The 23,712-nt window shown below is 40.9% G+C and overlaps 1 protein-coding gene across 1 annotated transcript in view; it reads left to right on the top strand.

Moving 5' to 3' along the window:
- The window catches only part of PKD1L1 (polycystin 1 like 1, transient receptor potential channel interacting), a 315,437-nt gene that overhangs the window by 249,411 nt on the left and 42,314 nt on the right, over positions 1-23,712 (top strand). The window contains exons 52-56 of the mRNA XM_072153131.1: positions 1,612-1,722; positions 14,575-14,698; positions 17,396-17,479; positions 18,788-18,948; positions 19,450-19,684. Of these exons, the coding sequence (XP_072009232.1) occupies positions 1,612-1,722; positions 14,575-14,698; positions 17,396-17,479; positions 18,788-18,948; positions 19,450-19,684 (715 nt within the window). The remainder of the gene's footprint in view (positions 1-1,611; positions 1,723-14,574; positions 14,699-17,395; positions 17,480-18,787; positions 18,949-19,449; positions 19,685-23,712) is intronic.

Genomic DNA, 23,712 nt, shown 5'->3' with positions numbered 1-23,712 from the left:
AAGGGGTCGTCCACTTCCGGTAAATAATTAATATTGTTTGTGTAAGAAGAAAAGTTATCAAATTTTGTAATATACTTTCTGTATAAATTCCTCATGGTTTTCTGGATCTCTTCTTGCTGTCATTCTATAGGAAGCTTCTATGTTTATTTCTAGTGCCTAGAAGTCTGTCCATGGTCATGTGATGGACAAGCAGGTGCACAAGCCGTCATTATCAAACAGTTCTGATTACTGTCTGTGATAAAAACGTCTTGTGTACCTGCATGTCCATCATGAGCTCATGGACAGATTTCTATCCACTGGAAGTGAACATATAAACATAGAAGCTTTAGCAGGACAGGAAGAAGAGATCTAGAAAACCGTGAGGAATTGATACAGAAAGTATATTGGAAATTTGTATAAGTTTTCCTTACAAAAACAGTATCAATTATTTGCTGAAATCCCTTTAAGTTTATCAGTTCTGTTGTTCATAGCATACAAACTTAGCATACACATCTTTGTTTCTGCAGATCATGATATGTGCTTCATACTATACACAATTCCGCTGCAGCAGAACCTCACAAGACACACTTCAGCTGCTTCAGAATAATTGGTCCCGCCTACTGCATAGGGCCTCTTTACGATTTTTTTTTTCCCAAGGTCAACTTTAATACCCAGTCCGCCCCAGTGTGTATCATAGAATATAAGATGGATGGTCCATTAACCCCTTAAAGACTTGGCCATTTTGCACCATCCTGACATGGCCCTTTTTTGAACTCTGACATGTGTTACTATAAGTGGTCATAACTGTGTTCTGATTTAACTTGGCATCATTTTTCAAACATCATTTCCTTTTCTTGGGATGTAAGGAGGTTCAAAACTTGCAAACAGTATATCTCTCAATGAAATAATCTAGGGGTATAGGGAGCATTTTGACCTAACAATTGTTTGAATAATTCATTGCATAATTCACAATGCATCATCTGTACAATGTACATGGCCAGCCTTTTGTACCAAATCTCCGGTTTATTGTTGTTAGGGGACTTTCACTTAATTTCACAAACTTTATGGTTTTAAAAGTTTTTGTTTTAATTGACAGGTTGCCTGGTGTTACAGCCATGTGCAGCTGATATACCTGGTCTGTATGGTGTCGGCTCTGTTCGAAGCCGACACCTACCGCGTGTTATTAAGTACCTTCCTGCCACGCTGTGCTTTTATGGCGTGCTGCGGGAAGGGGTTAATGTCTACTCCTACAGTGTTAATCCAACTTTAGACAGAAGCCCTCAAAGGCTGATGCCAATAGGCCCATAGTTGGGGAAAAAAAACTTCCAAATATAGCAGAAGTACTGTGTGTCAAATAATACAATCTTTTGTTTTCATAAGATATCCAGGCCTTTTCTGAACATTTACATAGTATCCACCATAACAGCATCCTGCTGCAAAGAGTTCCACAGACTTGCAGCCCAGTAAACAATCCCTGTCCATGGCTGGGGTAGAACCGCCTCTCCGCTAGGTCTAGAGGAAGTAGGTGCCTAACCCTAACTGATCTGATATTGATATTGATGACGTTTAAGAGATGCTTAACTGTTTATTTTTTAGTGTATCATGTAATAATCTGTGTATTGTATTTTTCAGGGAACTTGCAGTGTATATTATCATGGCCTCTATGTTAATTTTCATTATAATTGGGAAATATTCTCGCAATGAACGTTATGTAAACCATGCAGTGAAAAATGAATTTACAAGGTATGCAAATCAACTTGAATGTATGTGCACAAACACTTATTTTTTTTAGTTTTTCTAATAAGGCATCGAAACACACACTATATCACAGTGCTGGAATCATTGAATGCTTAAATGACTGGGCATATTTAGTGAATTTTCGTACATCGTGGTTTAACCCCTTAACGCTCTGCGCCGTAGCTCTACGGCGCAGAGGTATAAGGGATGTATGAAGAGGGCTCACGGGCTGAGTCCTCTTCATACAAAGGTGGGGGTTTTTGCATTTTGCACAAAACCCCCACCGCTAATAACCGCGGTCGGTGCTTGCACCGATCGCGGCTATTAACCCCCTAAACGCCGCCGGCAAAGTCGCCGGCGGCGTTTAAAAGACGGCGGCGCGTGGGCGCCGCCATCTTTTTTTCGATCGCCACGCCCCCGAACGTCATCGGGGGGCGGCGATCAGTTGCTATGGTAGCCTCGTGTCTTCTTTTGACACGAGGCTATCTGGCAGCTGCATATTCGTTACAATGAGCCAGTGGCTCATTGTAATGAATGTGCTGCAAAAATGCCATATATTGCAATACAGAAGTATTGCAGTATATGGTAGCAGCGATCTGACTATCTAGGGTTAATGTACCCTAGATGGTCTAAAAGATAGTGAAAAAAAAAAGAAAAAAAAAAGTTTAAAAAATAAAAAAAATTAATAAAATATTAAAAGTTCAAATCACCCCCCTTTCCCTAGAACGGATATAAAACATAACAAACAGTAAAAATCACAGACATATTAGGTATCGCCGCGTCCCAAAATGCCCGATCTATCAAAATATAAAAACGGTTACGGCCGGCGGTGACCTCCGAGGCGGGAAATGGCGCCCAAATGTCCGAAATGCGACTTTTACACCTTTTTACATAACATAAAAAATGAAATAAAAAATGATCAAAATGTCGCACAGACCTCAAAATGGTAGCAATGAAAACGTCGCCTCATTTCGCAAAAAATGACCCCTCACACATCTCCGTGCGCCAAAGTATGAAAAAGTTATTAGCGTCAGAAGATGGCAAAAAAATTTTTTTCTTTTTTGTACACATTCGTTTAATTTTTGAAAATGTATTAAAACACAATAAAACCTGTATAAATTTGGTATCACCGCGATCGCACCGAACCAAAGAATAAAGTAGGCGTGTTATTTGGAGCGAAGAGTGAAAGTCGTAAAAACTGAGCCCACAAGAACGTGACGCACGTGCGTTTTTTTTTCAATTTTTCCACATTTGGAATTTTTTTTCAGCTTTGCAGTACATGGCATGTTAAAATAAATATCATTACGGGAAAGTAAAATTTGTTACGCACAAAATAAGCCCTCACACAGGTCTGTACACGGAAAAATGAAAAAGTTATGGATTTTTGAAGTTGGAGAGCGAGAAATGAGGCGAAAAACCCTCCGTCCTTAAGGGGTTAAGGGCCCAAATTTCTTTTTTTCAAGCCTAAAGTTACAAAAAGTGGAAAAAAGGCGAGTATTTATGTATGCGAGTATAAGCTATGTTTTTGAGCACTATTTTGAGCACCCAGTCGGTATACTTGAGTAAATAAAAAAAAAATAGTACCCTCCCACGATCCCTGCTGCTTCATGTGTAACAGGGAAGGCAGAAACGTGTGCATGATAAGCGCGCACTCCATGACGTCATTAGCAGCGCGACTGCTGAATCATTGCTCTGTTACACATGAAGATGAGAGAGAAGAGGAGCCACAGGGAGCACCAAAGTAAGTACCAAGTTTATTTATTTTTTTATATAATGAGGGACTGGTTCAGGGCATTACATTACTGTGAAAGGCTGCATGATGTTTTTCAATGCTTGGGTAGGCTGCATGGGTATTTCCTAGGCTTATACACAAGTCAATAAGTTTTGCCAGCATTTTGTGGCATTTCGGCTTATACTTGAAAATATATATACGGTATAGTGTGTTTTTTTAATTTAATATTCCCTGCAAAAATATAATGCTCTGTGGAGAATGTATTACTGAAATGTTAAGAGGAAAGGTCGTCCTTGATTGAAGATCTAATAAGGATTTTGTAATTAAGAAGGAGGTTAACTAAAACCAACTGAAGCAATCAAAGGTGTTATTTGTGTTTGTGGATTCTGATGTTCTTTCCTGCTCTAATAAGGATTCTTGTGTAGATAATGAAAGGGTTAAAGCTAAATATCTTTTTTCATTTGATAATCTTGATATTTAAGAGATATGCTTAACATATAGAATGTTGTTGAACAAGAATCCATGCAAATTAACTATTTGGGGGCCTGAAGTCCAAAAGGAAGCGTGTTTCCAATTTTTTGAAACCTTAAAGTATCTGATCTGGAGAGTGGAAAGAACCAGAAAAATACTTTGTTACTAAAGAGTTCAAAAATAGATTAATTTTTGAAGACCAAGAATTGTGGGACGACCCCAATGTGGATATTCAAGTGACAAAGGTTGTGAGAAAAAAAACTCCTCACACCTTTGAAGGTCGCCCAACTTAAAGATTCCCTGGATAAAATAATAATGTTTCCGCCACTTCTATTGCCAGGACCCATATTCTATTGGTTAGGAGAGCTAGAATGCCATATTAGAGAAAGGATTCCTTGAGATGTTATCCTTGATTCCCTTCCCCTCTTTAAACTAGCCACTTAGTTTTGGCTGATGCTTTGGCTGAGTGCATTTGTTTTGCGACCAGGTGCTCAGGAAAGTCAGTGGAATGTGGATATACAATTGAAATCCATGCTACATATCATTCCCTTTCAGGGTAATCTTCTGTTTGGGTCAGAATTAGACTCACTGTTAGTGAAGGCTGGAGATAAAATTGGTTCCCTGAAGCTAAGCCGTCTTCTAAAATAAAATAACTTTTTTATGTAATTTTGGGGAAAACAAAGAACTATTAAAGATGAGGGGAAACAGGGGAAATTAAGTAATCCCAAAGTGGGGAAAAGAAGGGAATTTCTGTTCCACCGCAATTATAAATTCTAAAACACTTACACTAGGATGGGGGTGGGGGGAGACTCTCCAATTTTGTAGCCAATTGGGAGACTCTGATCAACAACAGCAGGGTTCTAGAGATAATAAAACAGGGCTACAAGATTATACTCTCCTCTAAGTTTAAAAAAAATTGAATAACTGGCTAATTTTCAAGCGATTCAAAATGGGATCCATAAAATCAGCCTTTCCTCCTTCCATAATCCCTTCCTATCGACCTAAATTATGCATATTACCATATTACATTTCATTATGCATCCCAGAGGTTTCTACTCTTTGTGATACACTCTCCAGAAGGGAAGATTTTACACTTAGAGTTGTATCTCCCATTTTGGATTTCATTTTCATGTGGTTGTTCCAAACCCTTTGTCCAGGAATGTAAAGATTCTAACATCCTTTAAAACCTCTCTGTTTTGGCGAGAGAGAGCAGAGAGGAGGTGGGCAGTATCCATTGGTCAATAGTTTCTGTTCAGACCGATTTCAAGTTTCCATGGTTGGGGAGAAGTAATTCCAATTCTATTGGCCAAACTAATCCTCAAGCCACAGAGAACTGGGGGCAGTCTTGTAGACCCTACAGTCAGCCCAATCTTCCCTAAGAAACTGTCAAATAAAAATGCTGTTGGACAAACATGACAACAGTGGCCTTTTTACATCGTTAAAAGACCTCTCATGGTTAGCACAAAATGTGAATCCAGAAATTTCCAACTTTCTAGTACAGACATAGGGCTCACCAAAAGTAGATCTGTTTGACTCGAGCAAAAATGCCAAAATTTTCTATTCATTGGACCCGGCAGCCACATGTGGAAATACAGAAGGGAATACACCTTCCTTCCTTTTCCACTAATTCCCAATATTCTACAGAAAGTAAGGGAAGAATGAGTGATTCTAATATTGGTAGCTCCAGGGTGGCCCAAAAAGAGTTGGTTCCTAGTTCTAAGGAATCTAGCGCCAGTTCTTTTTCCCTCAAGGCATGACCACCTTCTTCTTCAGGCCCTATGTCCCCCAGACCCTTGGCATCAAAAATTGGCAGCTTGAATCCTGAGACGACCTTGTTAAAAAGCAGAGGGTTGTCAGATGCAGTCATCAATACCATCTTTGCAGGAAGCCGTTCACCAATGCCATTTGTTTTAAGGTATGGAAGAAATTTATCCTGGTGTAAAGACTCTCATCTGGTCTTGGGGAAACCCAATGTTGCTTAAATTTGGGGTCTTCTGCAGTCAGGGCTTACTTTAGGTCTTAAACCTAGTGGTCTTAAGGTACAGATCTCAGCTTTGAGTAGATTTTTTTTAACTATGTGATATTAAATATCTAAGTCTGAAAACTACTTTTCTTATGGCAATAACATCTGCCTGCAGATTAGGTGAAATTCCGGCCTTCTCTTCCAGAGAACCATATCTTCGTATCCTAGACAATAGAGTAGTACTTAAATTAGATCCCCTGCCCCTTCCGAAAGACGTCTCTAAATTCCATCAAAGATGGGAAATAATTTTCTCATCCTTTTGTAATAATCCCAGAACAGAGAAGGAGAAAGAACGGAACACCTTAGATGGTCACTATTCATAAAGGGCATAAAGACTCCTATTTGCTAATACAGTTTGCATGGAATAACAAAGGCAATAAAGTGAAAAACATCTTATAGTAGGTCTTAATAGAGGACTTTATCCAACTAGCTATCTAAAAACAATTTCCTGAAAATCGAAGGGATCAGTCCACTAGATTTAGATCCTCATCTGGGGCAGAGAGAAGTGGAGCCTCCTTAGAACAAATTTACTGTGCAGCTATGTGGTCAAACCCTTCTACTTTTGCCAAGCACTACCAGCTAGACATTGTGGCTTCTGCAGGAAAATTCTCCATGCGGTGATCCCTCCCTAAAGTAGTAAATTGGTACATATCCAGGTAGAAAAAATAGCATTAGGTTTACCAGTAACACAGTTTTCTTAAATCCACCATGATGCCTCCTGATTATTCCCTCCCCAAATTTTGGGGGTTTTATTTGGTGATGTTTTTTTGACTTTGGTGATTCTTTGGTAGACACTGGTGAGGAGTTACATGAGAGGAGCTTTTAACCCCTTACTGACCGGGCCCTTTTCATTTTTGAATTTTCATTTTTCACTTCCCACATTCAAAAATCTGTAGCTTTTAAAATTTTATGTGCAGGCTTGTAAGCTGTGTGAGGGCTTGTTTTCCGAGTAACAAATTCCACTTTATAGTGATGGTATTTAGTATTCCATGTTCTGTACTGGGAAGCCGGGAATAAATTTAAAAATGCAGTGAAATTGGGGAAAAAATGCATTTGCACCATTTTCTTGTGGCTTGGATTTTACAGCTTTTACTGCGCGCCCCACATTTCATGTGTAATTTATTCTTTGGGTCAGTGCGATCAAGGGGATTCCAAATTTATATAGTTTTTATAATGTTTCCATGCATTTACAAAAATTAAAACGTCCTGTACAAAAAATGTTTTGCCATGTTCTGGTGCTAATAACTTTCTCATAATACTAGTACATGGAGCTAGGTAAGGTGTCACTTTTTTCAACTTTTGATGACGTTTTCAAAAATAACATTTTGAGACCTGTATGGCCTTTTGATTACTTTTTATAGAATTTGTATGTTTTTCAAAATGGCAAAAAAGTGGCATGCTTGACTTTGGGTGCTATTTTCCGTTACAAGGTTAAACACTGGGAATAACTATTATAATATTTTGGTAGATTGGGCCTTTTGGGACGTGGTGATACCGAACATGTTTATGATAATTCTTATTTATATTTGTATCCGTTCTAGGGAAAGTGGGGTGATTTGAATTTTTATGTTTTTTTTTTTTTTTTTTTAAGTTGTCTGATTGATCCTACCATATACTGCCATATTACAGTATGGCAATATATGGGGATTTTCCACATCATCTATTACAATGTGCAAACCACACATTGTAATATATGGTTTATAATGAGACTGCCTCGGATCTTTGTGTGACCTTAGTCCAGCTGATCTTTTGACAGCTCATCTTGGCCAACACAGCGTGCTGTCGGCTTTTTATGCCACCGGCGGCGATCACAGGGTCAACCTCCGCGATCTGTGCTAGCTCTAAAAAAGTAGTCCTTAAATTTACCCATTCCTGTGGATTTTGTAATACAACCGGTTGGGATTACCCATAATGAATGAAAGTGAGGATAACAATTACATTATCTGCTAGTCACCTGCTATTAAGAGTAAGTGTGGTTTAGAAAAAAACTTTATCATATTATGGATGAGAATTAATGAAAAAAATAAGTGAAGTTTTGATTACCTGTCATCAGGATCACACTTTTTAATACTATTTCCCAACCTACACATGAGTGGTTCCACTCACATTTAAAGATTAGCACTCATGTCACCGCCGCTCTGCAACTCATACATGCACTGCTACAGAGCTTGCTCAGCTGGCTGTAGCACCCTCCATGTGCAAGACTTACAGAGAGCTTCTGAAATCACGGCCCAGAGAGATTATGAAGAACACATCATTTGAATATTTTTAAAACTACTTTTTCTTAAAAATGCTGGTGTTCCCAGAGACTGCTAGATAAGATTACTTCAAAGGGGTACGAGACTGGGAGGTGAGTACTAACCATCTATCAAAAGTTGATAACTCAAGGGGGCGGAGCCTGACTGAGCTGCATGGCGGACGTGAGTTTGTGAGCTCCCGCAGCACAGCTCTGAAACACTTAAAATAGCGACCCCGATCTACTGCAGCATGGGCAAACCGCAACGGGAAAAGTCACTGGACAGACCCGAGACGCCAAAAGGGAGAAGAGGACAAGGAGAAATGGAGAAATTCCTCCGCAAAAAACTTACCACGCCGCCCGCGAAACTTCGCAAGATGGCCGCCGCACTCGCTGAGGAGACAGGCCAGCCGGATGAATCAGAAGATGAGAGCACACAGGAAGAAACATCTACTCTGGAGACGGCGCCACTGACTGGTCCGGCTCTGAAAAAATTGCTAGCTCAAGCGCTCTCACCGATAATGGATGAACTCAGCGCAATCCACAAAGAGGTACGCGCCATTGGGCAGAGGGTGGAGCTATTAGAAGATACACAGGCCGCCATTATAGACCACAGTGAGGCGGTCACCCGCAATTTATCCCAACAGGCAGAGGCACTCAACAACGCCTTCCTCTTAATTGAGGATCAGGAGAATCGCAGCAGACGTAAAAATGTGAGAATACGTGGTCTGCCTGAGACAATCTCGCACGAACAACTTCCAGCAGCTGCTAAAAAGATCTTTGGAGGGCTGTTAGACACAGACAGGGCAAATTCTGTCACAATTGAACGCATACACCGCTCACTAAGACCAGCGCCTAAAGACACTGAGCCTCCCAGAGACGTGGTCTGTGGTCTCCTCAGTTACCGAGATACCGCTGATATCTTGCGGGCTGCAAGACAGAAAAAAGAAGTGATTGCTGAGGGCCAACAAATTATTATATTCCAAGATATAGCTCCCTCAACACTATATAAGCGCAGGCTCCTCAAACCCCTCACTGACCACCTAAAAAGCAAGAAAATATTGTTCAAGTGGCTTTTTCCTTTTGGCTTAACATTCCAATCTGCAGGACGCAGATGCACCATCAAGAGCCCCAAAGATCTCCACAAAGCATGGGACATACTCGATATACAACCTCTTGATATCCAGTCCTGGCTACCAGTCGCAGAGAAGCACATGGATATGCCTGCTTTACCACGACTTGATAAATGGACCCCAGCTGGTAAAGGAAAGTCGCCCAGACAAAAGAAGAAACAAGCTGGTGACATTCAAGCAACCTGAAAGACTGCATTGAAGTTCCCTGTCCCCCATTGGGCGCACGTAAGAAGAACTGTCACGATTTTCTTGTAGTGCTTAACTCCATTAGCTGTGGAAATTAATAACATGTTTGCTCTATGTTGTTAGAGGTTGAGGCCTCCAAACTTTAATAAGCTATGTTACTTGTTTAAAGTGTTTAGAGTTGTAGATACCGATCAGGCGCATTCCAAAATGTGCTGGACCCCCCCCCAGGGCCCCTGCTCCCGCGGACGCGCTTGTGCCTGCGGGATTAGCACCCTGGTACTCATCCCAACCTACAGAGACCAAGGTCTCATTTATACTTGTAATCAAAGTTTGGTTAGAGCTACAGACAGTCTCTGCGGCACAGTTGTATTCGGTTCTAAAAGTTATCCACCGGTGTGATAAGTCACTGCATAAACAGTCTGGGAAGACATACATTACACTCACAATTAAACAAACATGACAGATATTAGAGTAACAACTTTTAATGTGAGGGGCATGAACACGCCCCAAAAAAGATCACAGATCTTTGCCCTTCTCAAGAGAGAAAAATCAGACATATGTATGATACAAGAAACTCACTTGAAATCGGGCAAAATTCCAAAATTCTCTACTACACACTTTCCCCATATATACCACAGCACCTACATGAAGGCAGCTAGAGGTGTGAGCATCCTAATAGCTAAACAGGTTCCCTTTTCTCACACCCTGACATATACTGACCCAGAGGGCAGGTTTTTGCTAGTAAATGGCAAAATAGGTTCAGTGGCAGTGTCCCTAGTCGCACTCTACGCTCCCAACAACAGCCAGATAAGTTGGATAAAAGAAGCACTAACCAAAGTGGACTCTATTGCAGATGGTTTAAAAATTATAGGAGGTGACCTCAATATAATTCTAGATCCGCAGCTAGATGGATCCACTGGGAAATCTGTGCAGCCAAGTAGGCTGGATCGACACATGGCGCATATGTAATGCATCTAACAAAGATTTCACATATTTTTCCAAAACTCATAAATCTTATCAGAGACTAGATCACATTCTAATAGGCAAACAAATGACATCTATGCTTAAAAGCTCACATATAGGTCCCATCTCAATTTCGGACCACTCACCAGTCACGACCACTCTAAATTTCCAAAATCTACCGGTTAGAACAAATGTCTGGAGACTTAATGAGACACTTTTAGATAAGGAAAGCAACATAACTAACATAAAAAACAAATTAAAGAACTACTTTGATGATCCAAACTTAAAAGGCACACCCCAAACAACCCTTTGGGAAGCTCACAAAGTATTCATACGCGGGGAACTCATGTCACTAGGGGCTTGGACCAAAAAAGAAAGAATGAAAGAACTGAATAAATTGTTAGATAATATTGCTAAATTAGAAAATGATAACAAACATACATATACCAATGAGGATCGTGATAAGCTTGAATTGCTTAGGAAAAAGGTCATTGACCTCCTAAATATAAAAGCCGCAATCAACTACCAACGATCAAAATATAAGTACTATGCCCTTGGGGATAAGGCTAATAAACTAATGGCCCATCTAATACACAAAGAAAGAGAAAAACAATACATACAAGCAATCAGCACACAAGAGGGAGTGAAAGTCTCAGAAACAGGTAAGATAGCCGAAGAAATGAGAAAGTTTTACCACCATCTCTATAACCTTCCTAATAAAGATGCTCTAATAGTGCCAGACAGACCCAACCAAACTACTGCCTTCCTAGATCCCCTTAACCTCCCAGTATTATCCACTGACCAGCAAAGCTCCTTAATCTCACCGATCACTCAAAAAGAAGTAGGAGACATCATAACCTCCATGCCCCTAGGAAAAAGCCCAGGGCCTGATGGGCTACCCATTAGCTATTATAAAAAGATGAAAGATGTTCTCCTACCCCAGATAACAAATTGGTGTAACGCCCTCATGGGCGGCCAACAGCTTCCCTCACAAGCACTGGAAGCTATAATAACAGTCATACCCAAACCGGGTAAAAACCCAGAGCTATGTGGAAGTTACAGGCCAATATCGCTACTAAATGTTGACCTGAAAATCTGGGCCAAAATCCTCGCCAACAGAATAGGGAAACTCCTACCAGGCCTCATTCAAAAAGAGCAAACCGGGTTTGTACCAGGGAGAGAGGGGAATCACAATTCAGTGAGAGTGATTAATGCCATCCACTACGCACAAAAATCCAAGATTCCTATGGTCCTTCTCGGCACAGATGCTGAGAAGGCCTTTGATAGGATAAGCTGGAGCTACATGACAGCAACCCTTCGCAAATTTGGCTTTCCTTGCCAATTTGTGCAAGCGATAATGTCATTGTACGGAAACCCAAGTGCACATCTTAGAATTAATGGAACTCTATCTGGCAGATTCCTAATAAAAAATGGCACTCGTCAGGGATGCCCTCTATCCCCAACCTTATTTATTTTGGTAATGGAGACCTTGCTACAGACACTTAGACAGCACCCAAATATAAAAGGACTTGACATAGAAGGAACCCCTCATTTGAACGCCGCTTTCGCGGATGATTTATTATTGATGCTTACAGACCCACTCACGTCTGTTAAACATGTAATAGAAGTCTTTGAAGCCTTTGGTGAAGTTTCCAACTTCAAAATAAACTATACTAAGTCCGAAGCGATGAATATCTCGGCCGCCCCCTCGGTAATAAAAACGTTAAAAGAAACAACACAATTTCAGTGGCAAAACAATAAGCTTACATATTTAGGCATCCAGATTACAAATTCTGAGAAAGATTTGTTTCAGGCCAATTACACTAAATTGATAAGACAAATCACAACGCAACTCAGTTCGTTAGACATACCATACGTATCATGGATGGGACGCAAGAACCTCTTAAAATCATTCATAATGCCCACCCTGTTATATGTTATGCAGATGGTGCCCATAGACCTCCCTAGGTCATTCTTTAACACGATAAAATCACTCTTTCTCAAATTCCTGTGGCAAAATAAAAAATCGTGAATAAAATACGACAGACTCATTAAAAAAAGGAGTTTAGGTGGATTTGGACTCCCAGACCCGGTATCGTACTACAGAGCTATACAAATAAGAAGGTGGGTGCAGTTATTTAACCCTGCATATGCAACTCTAGGCACGGAATTGGAAGTAGCAACAATTAACAATCAATCGCTAGCTAAATTATGGAACATTAATACTCCAGGCAGTTGTGCAAATCCCCTAACTAAAGGGACCATCAAAGTAATAAAATGGGTGAGCGATCACCTGGCAGCCATCCGAAGCCCCCCCCACCCTATTACCCAGTAACCTATTACCGTTTTACTTAAACCCCCAAGCAAACCCCACGGAGAGTTTATGGAAGCAATTCAGGAAGACTCCACTCCGCACCTTTCATAAAAATGAGGTCTCCGATCTTCTACATAACACCGCGCACACCAGTTTGCCAAACAATTTTTTACATGTAGCAGAACTCAACATGTACAAAAAAGAACTTCATAAAAAACATGTAACATTGAGGGACCCCACATGGCTTGAAAAATGGCTACTGAAGCATACTACTCAACCCAAATTAATCTCATCTTTCTATGACATCTTGGTGTCCAAAGACAAAGAAGTCAAACCAGCGTACATAGGTTCTTGGGAAAAAGACCTAGGGATGGTTATAAGTGATAAGCAAATTCGGACAATACACAATAACTCTCACGGTTTTTCCAGATGTGTCAGAATTCAGGAAAATTCCTTTAAATTAATGACCAGGTGGTACAACACCCCAGCTAAACTCAAAGAAATTGGGCTAACTCACTCAGACTCCTGCTAGAGATGCAATTCTCCCAAAGCATCCCTTTTACATATATATTGGACTTGCCCAATTCTCCAACCATACTGGAAGGAGGTCCAGAACCTGGTCCGCAACATTACAAATACCACAATATCCCTATCTCCAGAATCAGTACTGCTGTGGCTACCCAATAAATCTTGGTGTCCGAAAAAACACCACCTAGAGACCCTCCTAGTCCAAGCAGCCAAACTGACGATACCTCCTAGGTGGCTCAACCCTGACCCACCAACAATAGCCGAATGGTTGACTAGAGTAGACAACCTATTTAGAATGGAAGAATTGGCCCATTGGGAAGCCAGAACCCACCACAAATTCTCAAAAATTTGGGAACCCTGGTCCAAATTTAGAGACAAAGGAATCGCTAGTGGGGACCCACTGTTGACCCCCACTATCGCTCAAAACTAAGGAGGCTAAGTAGTGGTAAAATTCCTGATGAGATGCCCGAAATGTAACATGCAATAGGTCAAATTAAAAATCTATATAAGAGTGATCATCTTCCCTGAATCAAGTACTAACAGAAAAAATACCAGGACAATCACAACCGGTGAAGTTAGTGTTATAAGAGTTGGAAAGTTATTTCCTTGTTTGTTATCCGATATTACCCTTCCCCAACCCCTCCAAACCTTTTACCCAATCCTTCAAGATCCTCACAGAAGCAAGTCAAGATCGATGCTAAGGACCGCAGAGGACTATTCTTCACCACCGCTCTTACCCAACCCCCTTTCCCCCCCCCTTCCACCCAATCTATGCTTAAGATAATAGATGTAAGGATACGCACAAGCTTTTATATCAAATGTATATTTTTTGATATCCCTGTTTGTAAATTTGCAAAAATAAAATAAAACATTTTCACAAAAAAAAAAAAAAAGTTGATAACTCAGATTTTTATATTTTTTTTATCATTATCTGCGCACAACTTTATTTTCTTCTTCTTCCTCCCCCTCCCCGACACAGATGTGAGCTGATGATTATTTTCCCAGCCTGTGTACATGCTACAGCCTGCGACTGTTGAAACCTGAATAGTCACTGGTAATGGTGCAGTTCTACACCAAACAGTCTCCTTATGCATACAGTGCAGTGGTGCTTATACTGTAGTGCGCAATAAATGTCCCACATCTAAGTGGTTAGACATGATCTCTGAGCCATTGTAGTCTGTTTTCTAAAATAATTTTCTTTACTGAACAACCACTTCAATTGATTTCTATGTATTGAGAGCACATTAACCCATCTGTTTCATTTCCTTTTAGAAATGCTAAACAGCCATTTGATGAGATCAAAACAGAGGACCATTGGTGGAATTTTTGCTTCAACGTATTACTTGATGGTCTGTATGGGGATAAACAGTATAGTGAAGAGTCTTTACTTAATAAGGTAACGTTATAACTAGAGATACACTATTCAGTTCTGCGGAATATAATGACACTATATAAATTAACCTTTATTATTATTTAAGTAAGAAAAGACCAAACAATTAAATGTTTGCCAGGCCGGCTCCTGACAATTCCAGCAGAGAACTTGGATGGTTTATTAATATTTTAGTGTCGACCTAGGTTGCCATTTTGGATTTAAGTTGTCGTATTGAAATTATGTTCTTTGATAAGATTGCTAGATATCAATAGCTTTAATTTATTTTTGGTTAATACAGAGTTAAAGAAAATCTATTGTCAGGTTTCCTGCTTATTGACTATTAATACTGCTGGGTAGATCCAAACAATATGATTACACTATGTTTATTAGTAGCTCTTCTCTTCTGTGGGTTGTGGGCTGTTTCTTGCCCACCCGGAGCACTTATCTACTGCCCCTGCTCCTTCCGGTGGAAATCTTGTGGCTACACAAATTATTAGCTCTCTGCTACCGCAATATTTGCTCCCTGCAGTAGCAAGGGGGCGCCAAGGGAGGTGGGGAAGAAGTGCTCTGGGGGTCATGCAATAGTACTCGGAGCACATGGGCTTCATTAGCATAAAAATAAAGTTTCTTTTCAAAGTAAGCTAAAATAGCACACTGCTGGGATCTAGCCAGCAGCATTAATAGTTAATAATCAGGAAATCTCAAAGATTTCCTTTATGATAGGGCATTGTAACATAAAGAACTGATGATGCTGATAAGATAGGGCGTGACTACATGGCTCTACTGATACTAATCAGAGAAGGTACGACTGTATGTAGGAGTGCTGATACGGAGGTTACATTCACACATTCCAGTTGGATTGCATTATCTGATAGCATATGTGACTTTCCAAGGGGGTGGGACAAGCTTTTGGCATCATCTGCAAGACTTCATGGGCCTGCTTTGCAGGCATATGGGGAAGACATGGGGGAATTCCTCTTAATAATCATATAGGAATAGGGAAAGAAAGCAGGATTCCAGGACGCACTTCTCATTCAGGCAATTTATTTATTTCAACGGAGCAATAACGGATAGTGTAACATTAGTATTTCGGACTACGCGTTTAGGGTCGGATTCAGGTCCATACAGTTAATACAAGTACTCTATCAGTAGGAAAATAGTATAAACATGTTGAACACCATTCTCTGCAAATATCCTCAATAAGAACATAAAAAAATAGCAATAAAACAAGATTGTCCATATCAATAACTGCATATGTTCGTAAATGGAAATGAAAACATGAGATGAAAATCATCCATATAAATAATACATATAAATAAATGCACATGTTTATAAGAATAAATATAAATGGAAACATGATGGGTAAAATAAATACATGATTCAATAGATGGCATAAATGGAAACATGTCTATATACAATACTAATAATTATAATGAGCACTGACCTGCCTGATCGGAGTGTGGCAGGTGGCGTCCGTCTGGGATATATAAGAGACCATGCAGCTAAAAGGGTAGAGTCAGTGTTCAGGTAAAAGTTAAACTAAATGTCCCAGTCATAGGAGAGTGAGACTTACCTCTCCCACGGTAGGGGGGAACCAGTGATAAAGGTGAGTATACTGATGGGGGCAAATGGAGTGAGAAAATGAGAATAATATGGGAAATGGATATTGGCAGTGAGGTGGCAAAGGATGATGATATACTGAGGGGATATAAGTTGGGATTGGAAAGGTATAAGTGGGGCGTCCCTGTATTTTTCAATGGTTTCAGCCGACTTCAGGTCATTGGACAGAACTACCTTACGGAAGCCAAAAGATAACCTCTCCAGAATGGAAAGAAAGGCCTTGAAAGACCTCAAGGACAACCCCGACTTAACAATTAAACCGGCAGATAAAGGGGGAGGAACGGTCATCCTTAACACTGTTGTTGAAGGAGAGTCTTCGCATCCTTTCAGATGAAGAGTGCAATCCGACATGAAACGCGTAGTCCGAAATTCTGATGTTACACTATACGTTATTGCTCCGTTGAAATAAATAAATTGCCTGAATGAGAAGCGCGTCCTGGAATCCTGCTTTCTTTCCCTATTCCTATACGATCTAACTAGCCGGTTTGGATCCCATTCTGGAACACAGGAGACGCTGCAAGCTCAGCACCTTAATATTATTATTACAGCCTCTGCTATTTCTTTTTGTACCACTAGATACTGATTGTTTACGTTTACGATATCTCTGATGCGCTGTGTATACTCTTTTTTTTTCCCTTGCATTTATCCTTATAATCAGGCAGAAAAAATGACTACTAGAGCCCTTTTTTGCAGCCATATAAAAATAACAATCCTGTGCAGGAGGCCTAGCACAGGTAAACATTTAACCGCTAAAATAAATTGATTGTTTTGTTATTTTGCTTGGTATCCCATTTGATTGTACCAATAAAATGTCTTTATAATAACCAGTTATTTGCTGTACAGGGGTGTAAGTAGGAGAAGAAGGATCCCAAGCAGAGTTCTGAATGGAGACCCCCCTACCTGATCAGGAAAATATAATTGGAATAATGACACATTTATATACACACACACGCACACACACTGGGTAGTACTGTAGAATATGAACTCCAAGTTTCGATTCCTGACCTGTATCTTTTTGTCAAATAACATATTAGCAAAAAATGTATGGTCAGTGCTGCAACATTTTAATAGTACTTAATTCTTTGCTTTGTGAATTTGCAGGTTAACCCAATGGAAGGGAAATTCTATATTATTGGAGGCCCCATAATGAGAAAATTGGACACTGCAAATTATTCTGCATCTATGGTAAAAAAAAGAACTGTCTTTAACTACAATCTTGAACTTCTATAGTAGCATATGCATTAAAAACTAATAATAAGCTAAGTAAGAAAGTGGAAAAATTGTATGCTTAGTTGATAAAAAAAAAAAAAAAAAATTATTTTAATAAAGACCTTGGGGGTTATTTATCATATGCCGGCGCTCATGATAGAACTTCAGTTACAAAATATACAGTTTCGACTTGCATACAAATTCAACTTAAGAACAAACCTCCGGACCCTATCTTCTATGTAACCCCGGGAACTGCCTTATTCTGCCCCCCCCCCCCCCCACACACACACTTAGAAACACATTACAAAAAATATGAAAAAATATGAAAAATATGAAGTGACCAACCCCTTTTAAAAGGTTTGGGTTGACATTTCTAGCATCACTGAAAGCAAACAATCTTTTTAAAGAAAGCCACTAATGGTAACTTGAGACTGACTCTTAAAGGGAACCTACCACCACAAATCTACCTATAAAGGTAGATTGGGTGGTAGGTGGATCATTGGGACGTGAGGATAGCCCTTTTAAGGGCTAATCCTCACGTCCCTGCACTTTTTTGAGAACTTTAATTTGATATTTATTCAAATGTACTTATGTGGCTACCGGGGCGTGGAGTAGCCGCTTATGAGATTACACGAGGCGGCTACTCCACGCCCCGGTAGCCACTTTACTCCTCCTACTCACCCATCTTCGGCGCGCAGCTCCGCGTAGCTGCGCGCCCTCGTCCGGCGAGCCTGCCGTCTGCGCATGCGCAGAAGAGCAGGCCCGCGCCTGTTTCGGAGTTGTGACCGCGCAGGCGCGGGCCTGCTCTTCTGCGCATGCGCAGACGGCAGGCTCGCCGGACGAGGGCGCGCAGCTACGCGGAGCTGCGCGCCGAAGATGGGTGAGTAGGAGGAGTAAAGTGGCTACCGGGGCGTGGAGTAGCCGCCTCGTGTAATCTCATAAGCGGCTACTCCACGCCCCGGTAGCCACATAAGTACATTTGAATAAATATCAAATTAAAGTTCTCAAAAAAGTGCAGGGACGTGAGGATTAGCCCTTAAAAGGGCTATCCTCACGTCCCAATGATCCACCTACCACCCAATCTACCTTTATAGGTAGATTTGTGGTGGTAGGTGCCCTTTAAGCTCAAAAGCAGTTATTTAATTTTGGAAATTCCTATTGTTTATTAAAATTTCATGAGGAAATGCAAAAATAATATGTAGTATGTTCAGGTGTGCTTCAAAAAATATGGTTTTACATTGTATTCTCTTTGTAATCTAAATCTAAATAATTTGTTCTCTACAGAGTTCTTTATTTTCAGATTTATTTTACTCTACTTTACAACTGTCAAATGGGGCAAATGATAAACCAAGTACCATAAAGACCCAAGTTAAAAAAATGTACCATTGTGGAAAGATTCAGTGTTATGAAGAAAAAAGCGCAATTATAAATCTGGGCTGGTCAAGGTAAATTTTCTTCTTAGTAGTGTCCTAAATTGCACCAAAGCTGTCGGAAACACTTTGCTCTATATTCATAAGTGCTTTTAGACGTGATTGTGGCTGTTTTATTGATATAAACTAAGCCATCTAATTGGAAAAGCAAAGTTAGACTCAGGAGGGGGATATATATATATATTATAATATATTTCACCTCGTTCTGCCACTTTCACCTGTGTTCATCTGTTTTACCACAATATCTAAACCTCCTGTCCTCTTCCTGCATGTTCTTCACTTCTGCCTACAACAGCCCTAACATGTGACTCCTTCCTTTGCAAAAGGTTTTCTCAATTGCTTCTCCCACAATCATGGTTCTCTTCCCTCTGGTGTCTGATAGTGCTATTAAGTAACTTCATACCACTATCAGAAGGTAGTGGTAAGGTAGTTATATTCAGAACTGTTATGTCAAGATCATGTTACTATGCCTCTGTGTATTATTTAATACTATTCTTTATATCTTTGGAATAATAGGACGGAGGCCAACTCAACAGTATGGGACATGAGGAGCCAACTGTGGATTGACAGAACAACAAGAGCATTAATTGTACAATTTCTTCTTTATAACCCTCCCACAAACTTGTTTACTACAGTTTCACTGCTCACAGAACTTCCTGTTTCAGGGGATATTTTAACATCATCACACGTTGATTCTGTTAGAATCTACCGTATAACAACATCTATGGAGTATTTTATTATGACCTTTGAGGTAATTTATTTTCAATTAATAGTAAAAAATCTCTTTATGAATTTGTTTTCCATATTCTATTGTAAAGCTACCATAGTCAGTGTGAATAATAATAATAACAATGTAAGCCAAAACACAAATTTTACTTCAATCAATTCAATGATGACTGAAATATAATTCAGTCATCATACATTTCTGTCATCGCAATGGATAAACATTCCATAGTTACATAAACCTTTCTGGGATGTACACAACAAATCCAGAGCTAATGTCCACACCAAACACACGTGGCTCATCGAGAATTGCTTCATGGAAATTGACATGAACTGTATTTTAAAGTTGCAGTTGATTTCTTCTCCCTCAATGGGAGAGTAGATAGCCTGGATTTCTGTTGAAAAACCTCAAACAAGGAATCAGGATTATAAACAAATGAATTACATTGGGGAGAAACACAAAAACATCACAGAGATGTGTGGGTTACACATGGGAGAAATTATATAAAAATCACAGTTTGATAAGCTTCAAATCGATTAAACTGTGCAGGGGTGTAACTACAGTGGTAGCTGCTGTGGGGCCTGCAGTGTCAGGGGGCCCCACCACTCAACCTACTACACTGAAGAATAGAGGATGTGCACCATGGTACATATATAATGCTCCACATGTCAGGATTCTGACCCTCTGGACCATCACAGGAGATGGTACTAGCTGACACCTGGGACCGGAGTCTAAGTGCCATCTGGTCTTCACCAGAGCCCACCGTAAAGCGGGATGGTCTTGATGCGGCGGGGTACTACCAGGTCGTTCCTCAGGGGCGATCAGCCCGTGGTGGCAGCCAAGATAGCAATGCAGGAGACTGTTTGAGCCAGGGGTAACAGTGGGAGAACAGCACTGGAAGGAACACTCAGGGCAGCAACACAGGAGCTGGCACACGGAACAGGAACGCAGGATCATGGGAATACAGGAGGAGGAACTGGAACGCTGGAGACACTGGAACGCTGGAGACACTGGAATGCTTTCTCTTCACAGGATTGGCTTGAAGATCAGTTGGGGAATGCTGGGAGGCGCCGGATTAAATTCAGACCCGGAAGTGGCCAGCGCCAATCACCTGTGCCCTGGCCCTTTAAATCTGAGTACCGTCGCATGCATGCCCTTGGGAGCAGGGACACGCGTGGGGCCCAGTCCGGATGGGAGTGAGGTCAGGGAAGTCCGGGAACAGAGCAGGGGCATTGCAATGGAGAGGGGCACGGGATCCACGTCATGGGGTCACGAATCCATGTCATGGATCGCGGGGGCACCCATGACACTTGTATCAGACAATGGCCTAGACTGCCCTACTGCAGGACTCGCACACTTCGCAGATGAGAGGAAGTTTTAACTCTCTAGGACAACTACTCTTTGTCTGAAGCTTTACACTTAGGCTGCATTCAGACTGCCATTGTGCTGCTCACCCCTGCTCCTCTCCATAAGGATGTATGGCGCACGGCGCCGTAATACGGGAAAAGATAGGACATGTCCTATCTCTTTACCGGTTACGGAGCGGTACAGTGCCGCATGTGTGCTGCATCGTACCACTCCCGTAGGGCGCTGTGCGCCCATTGCTGTCTATGGGGGACGTACATCGGCCGTATACACGTCGGCCGTATATACGTCCCCCTTGCGGCAGTGTGAATGTAGCCTTTGTCTTGTAGGCTGAGAGGATTTGGTACATCCATCTTGAAATTTGGAGCACAGACTTCTCCATGGTTTCCCAAAACCATTTTCCTTCCTTTATCGTTTACTTTAAGTTTTGATTTCTTCTTCATGGGTGGTGCACACACTGGATCCACTGGTGACTCTTTGGGTGACAAGATATTTGATTTAGGCCACGTTTCCCTCTCATCATTTTTCTTGGCTTGAAACGCTTTCTGCTCCTCTGTCAGAAGTAATGTGTGACCTAACAAATTCTCCTTCTGTCACACCTTTATCAGCCATCTTAGCGATTTGTAGCTCACCTCTACAAGTAACAGCATAAGGTACCTGCTGGAGCTGGAATTTTTCAAAATTGGTCAGCTCTTCCACTAGATTTGGCACAGCAACCACTTCACAATCACCTTCTTGGTGAACGACACAATCCATGACCTCAATTTCCATTTTAGGTTTTCCAGAGTAATGTTGCTTCTTTATAACACCTTTTAAACACACACAGATCTTTTAAATCACACAGGTCACTCACAACTAGACTCTGAATAACACAGTTGTCTTACTCACCATCTGCTAGTAGCTGTTTTGCAATTGATTGGAGTGCAATTGGAGTGTACACTTGCCCCTGTATGTGGATCATGCACTGGGTTACCAGCAAAAATGCAGTTTGGCAGATAAGATTCTTCCAACAGTTTACCTCTGGGTTTATTAGAAGAAACAGAGTGGAATGGGTGTTCTGCTTCACATCCATGTACTGCTGTGGTCTCTACTCCAAGTTCCTTCACCGTATCTTCATCTTCTCTTCAATCAGAACCTCAGCAATTCCATGACTTGTAGTCTCGCTCACACCCTGTTCATACACAAACTCAGACTGGGTGCAATTATGCATCATTTGAGGTTCACAGACCTATTCACATTGGTCTGGCTTCAGCCTGGTCACATTTTTGCAAGATTTCTGGTGCAAAATGCTGTTAAAACACTCACAGGCAACAACCCCACATTCCTTGTCTTGGCTTTGGAACTTGTATATATGAGCATCCAGCTCGCATTCCCCTTCAAGTTCTTTATTGTGAGAAAGGCAATGAGAAACATCAATCATTTCAGTATGCTTCTGCAACATGTGCCTTTTCGCTGCAGCTGTTTTGGCAAAGCAGACATGGCAGACCTGGCATTTATAAGGTTTTCCACCTGAACAACTTATCCTATGACTTTTCAGTTTGTATGTGACTTTCTTGGCATTGTTTTCACTCACATTTGTAAAACAAACCTCCTCATAGAATGTAGGTGCAGCAGACCTCTGATTGTCATCGGACATTTTACCTTCTTGGTCATCAACCAGTGACTGAAACTGTGGATCCTTGCATTCCACAGATTCTGGGGTTTGAAAGCATTTAGTGGAACTTATATCAGTAGGCCAAAATACATTGTCAGCCTTGTAGACCTCATCTGTATTGGCAAGCTTATCCACAATTTTGACACTTACATCCATTTGATTAGGACTCCGTCCGAACTCATGCAATTCAGAGTTATCAGTGCTCACTTTATATTGAGCTGGAACGGAACCTGTTCACACTGAGCACATGGAGATCTGCTGCCTGAAACGTCCTTCAGCGTGACCGGTTTGGCAGTGGATCAGTAATGGTGCGGGCTGACATTTGTTTGGAGGGCTGCACAGTGTGGCTGGAGTGTGTCAGCAATTCCTGCAAGATGAAGGCCTTGAAGCCATGGAGTAGCCCACTCGTTCCCCAGACCTGAATCTGATTGAGCACAACTGGGACATCATGTCTTGCATCATTCAACAACGTCACATTGCACCACAGATTGTCCAGGAGATGGCTTATGCTTTAGTCCAGATCTGGAAGGAGATCCATTATGAGGCTATCCTCAACCTCATCAGGAGCTTGCAGTAGGGAGGTCATAGAGGAATGTGGCGGGCACACACAATACTGAGCCTCATTTTGACATTAGATCGAAGTTGCAATAGCCTGTACTGTGTTTCTCCATTTTCATTTTGTGTGTGTGTCATTTTGATTTCCATTGATACATTTTGTGATTTTTTTGTCTGCACATTCATCTTTGTGCAGAACGAAGTTTTCATTGATAATAAGTTCATTTAGATCTAAGATGTGTGATTTGAGTGTTCAATTTACTTTTTCAGCAGTGTATATCCACAATATACTGCAATATAGTTGTTTTGTAGTATATTGTATAAGCAATCAGACTCCCAGGGGGCAGCCTGTTAAACATTTTCCTTTTTTTAATATAATGGTTATGCAGACAAATGTATTATTTCAAAAAGGTATTGCAACATTACACAATTGAAAGCCCTCTGGAAAAGGTTTCAACTATGTTTTTGCTGAAGTTTTGCT

The sequence above is a fragment of the Engystomops pustulosus genome, chromosome 5, assembly GCF_040894005.1.
Source record: "Engystomops pustulosus chromosome 5, aEngPut4.maternal, whole genome shotgun sequence".
Classification (NCBI taxonomy): Eukaryota; Metazoa; Chordata; class Amphibia; order Anura; family Leptodactylidae; genus Engystomops; species Engystomops pustulosus.
This window is presented reverse-complemented; position numbering and strand designations above follow the sequence as displayed.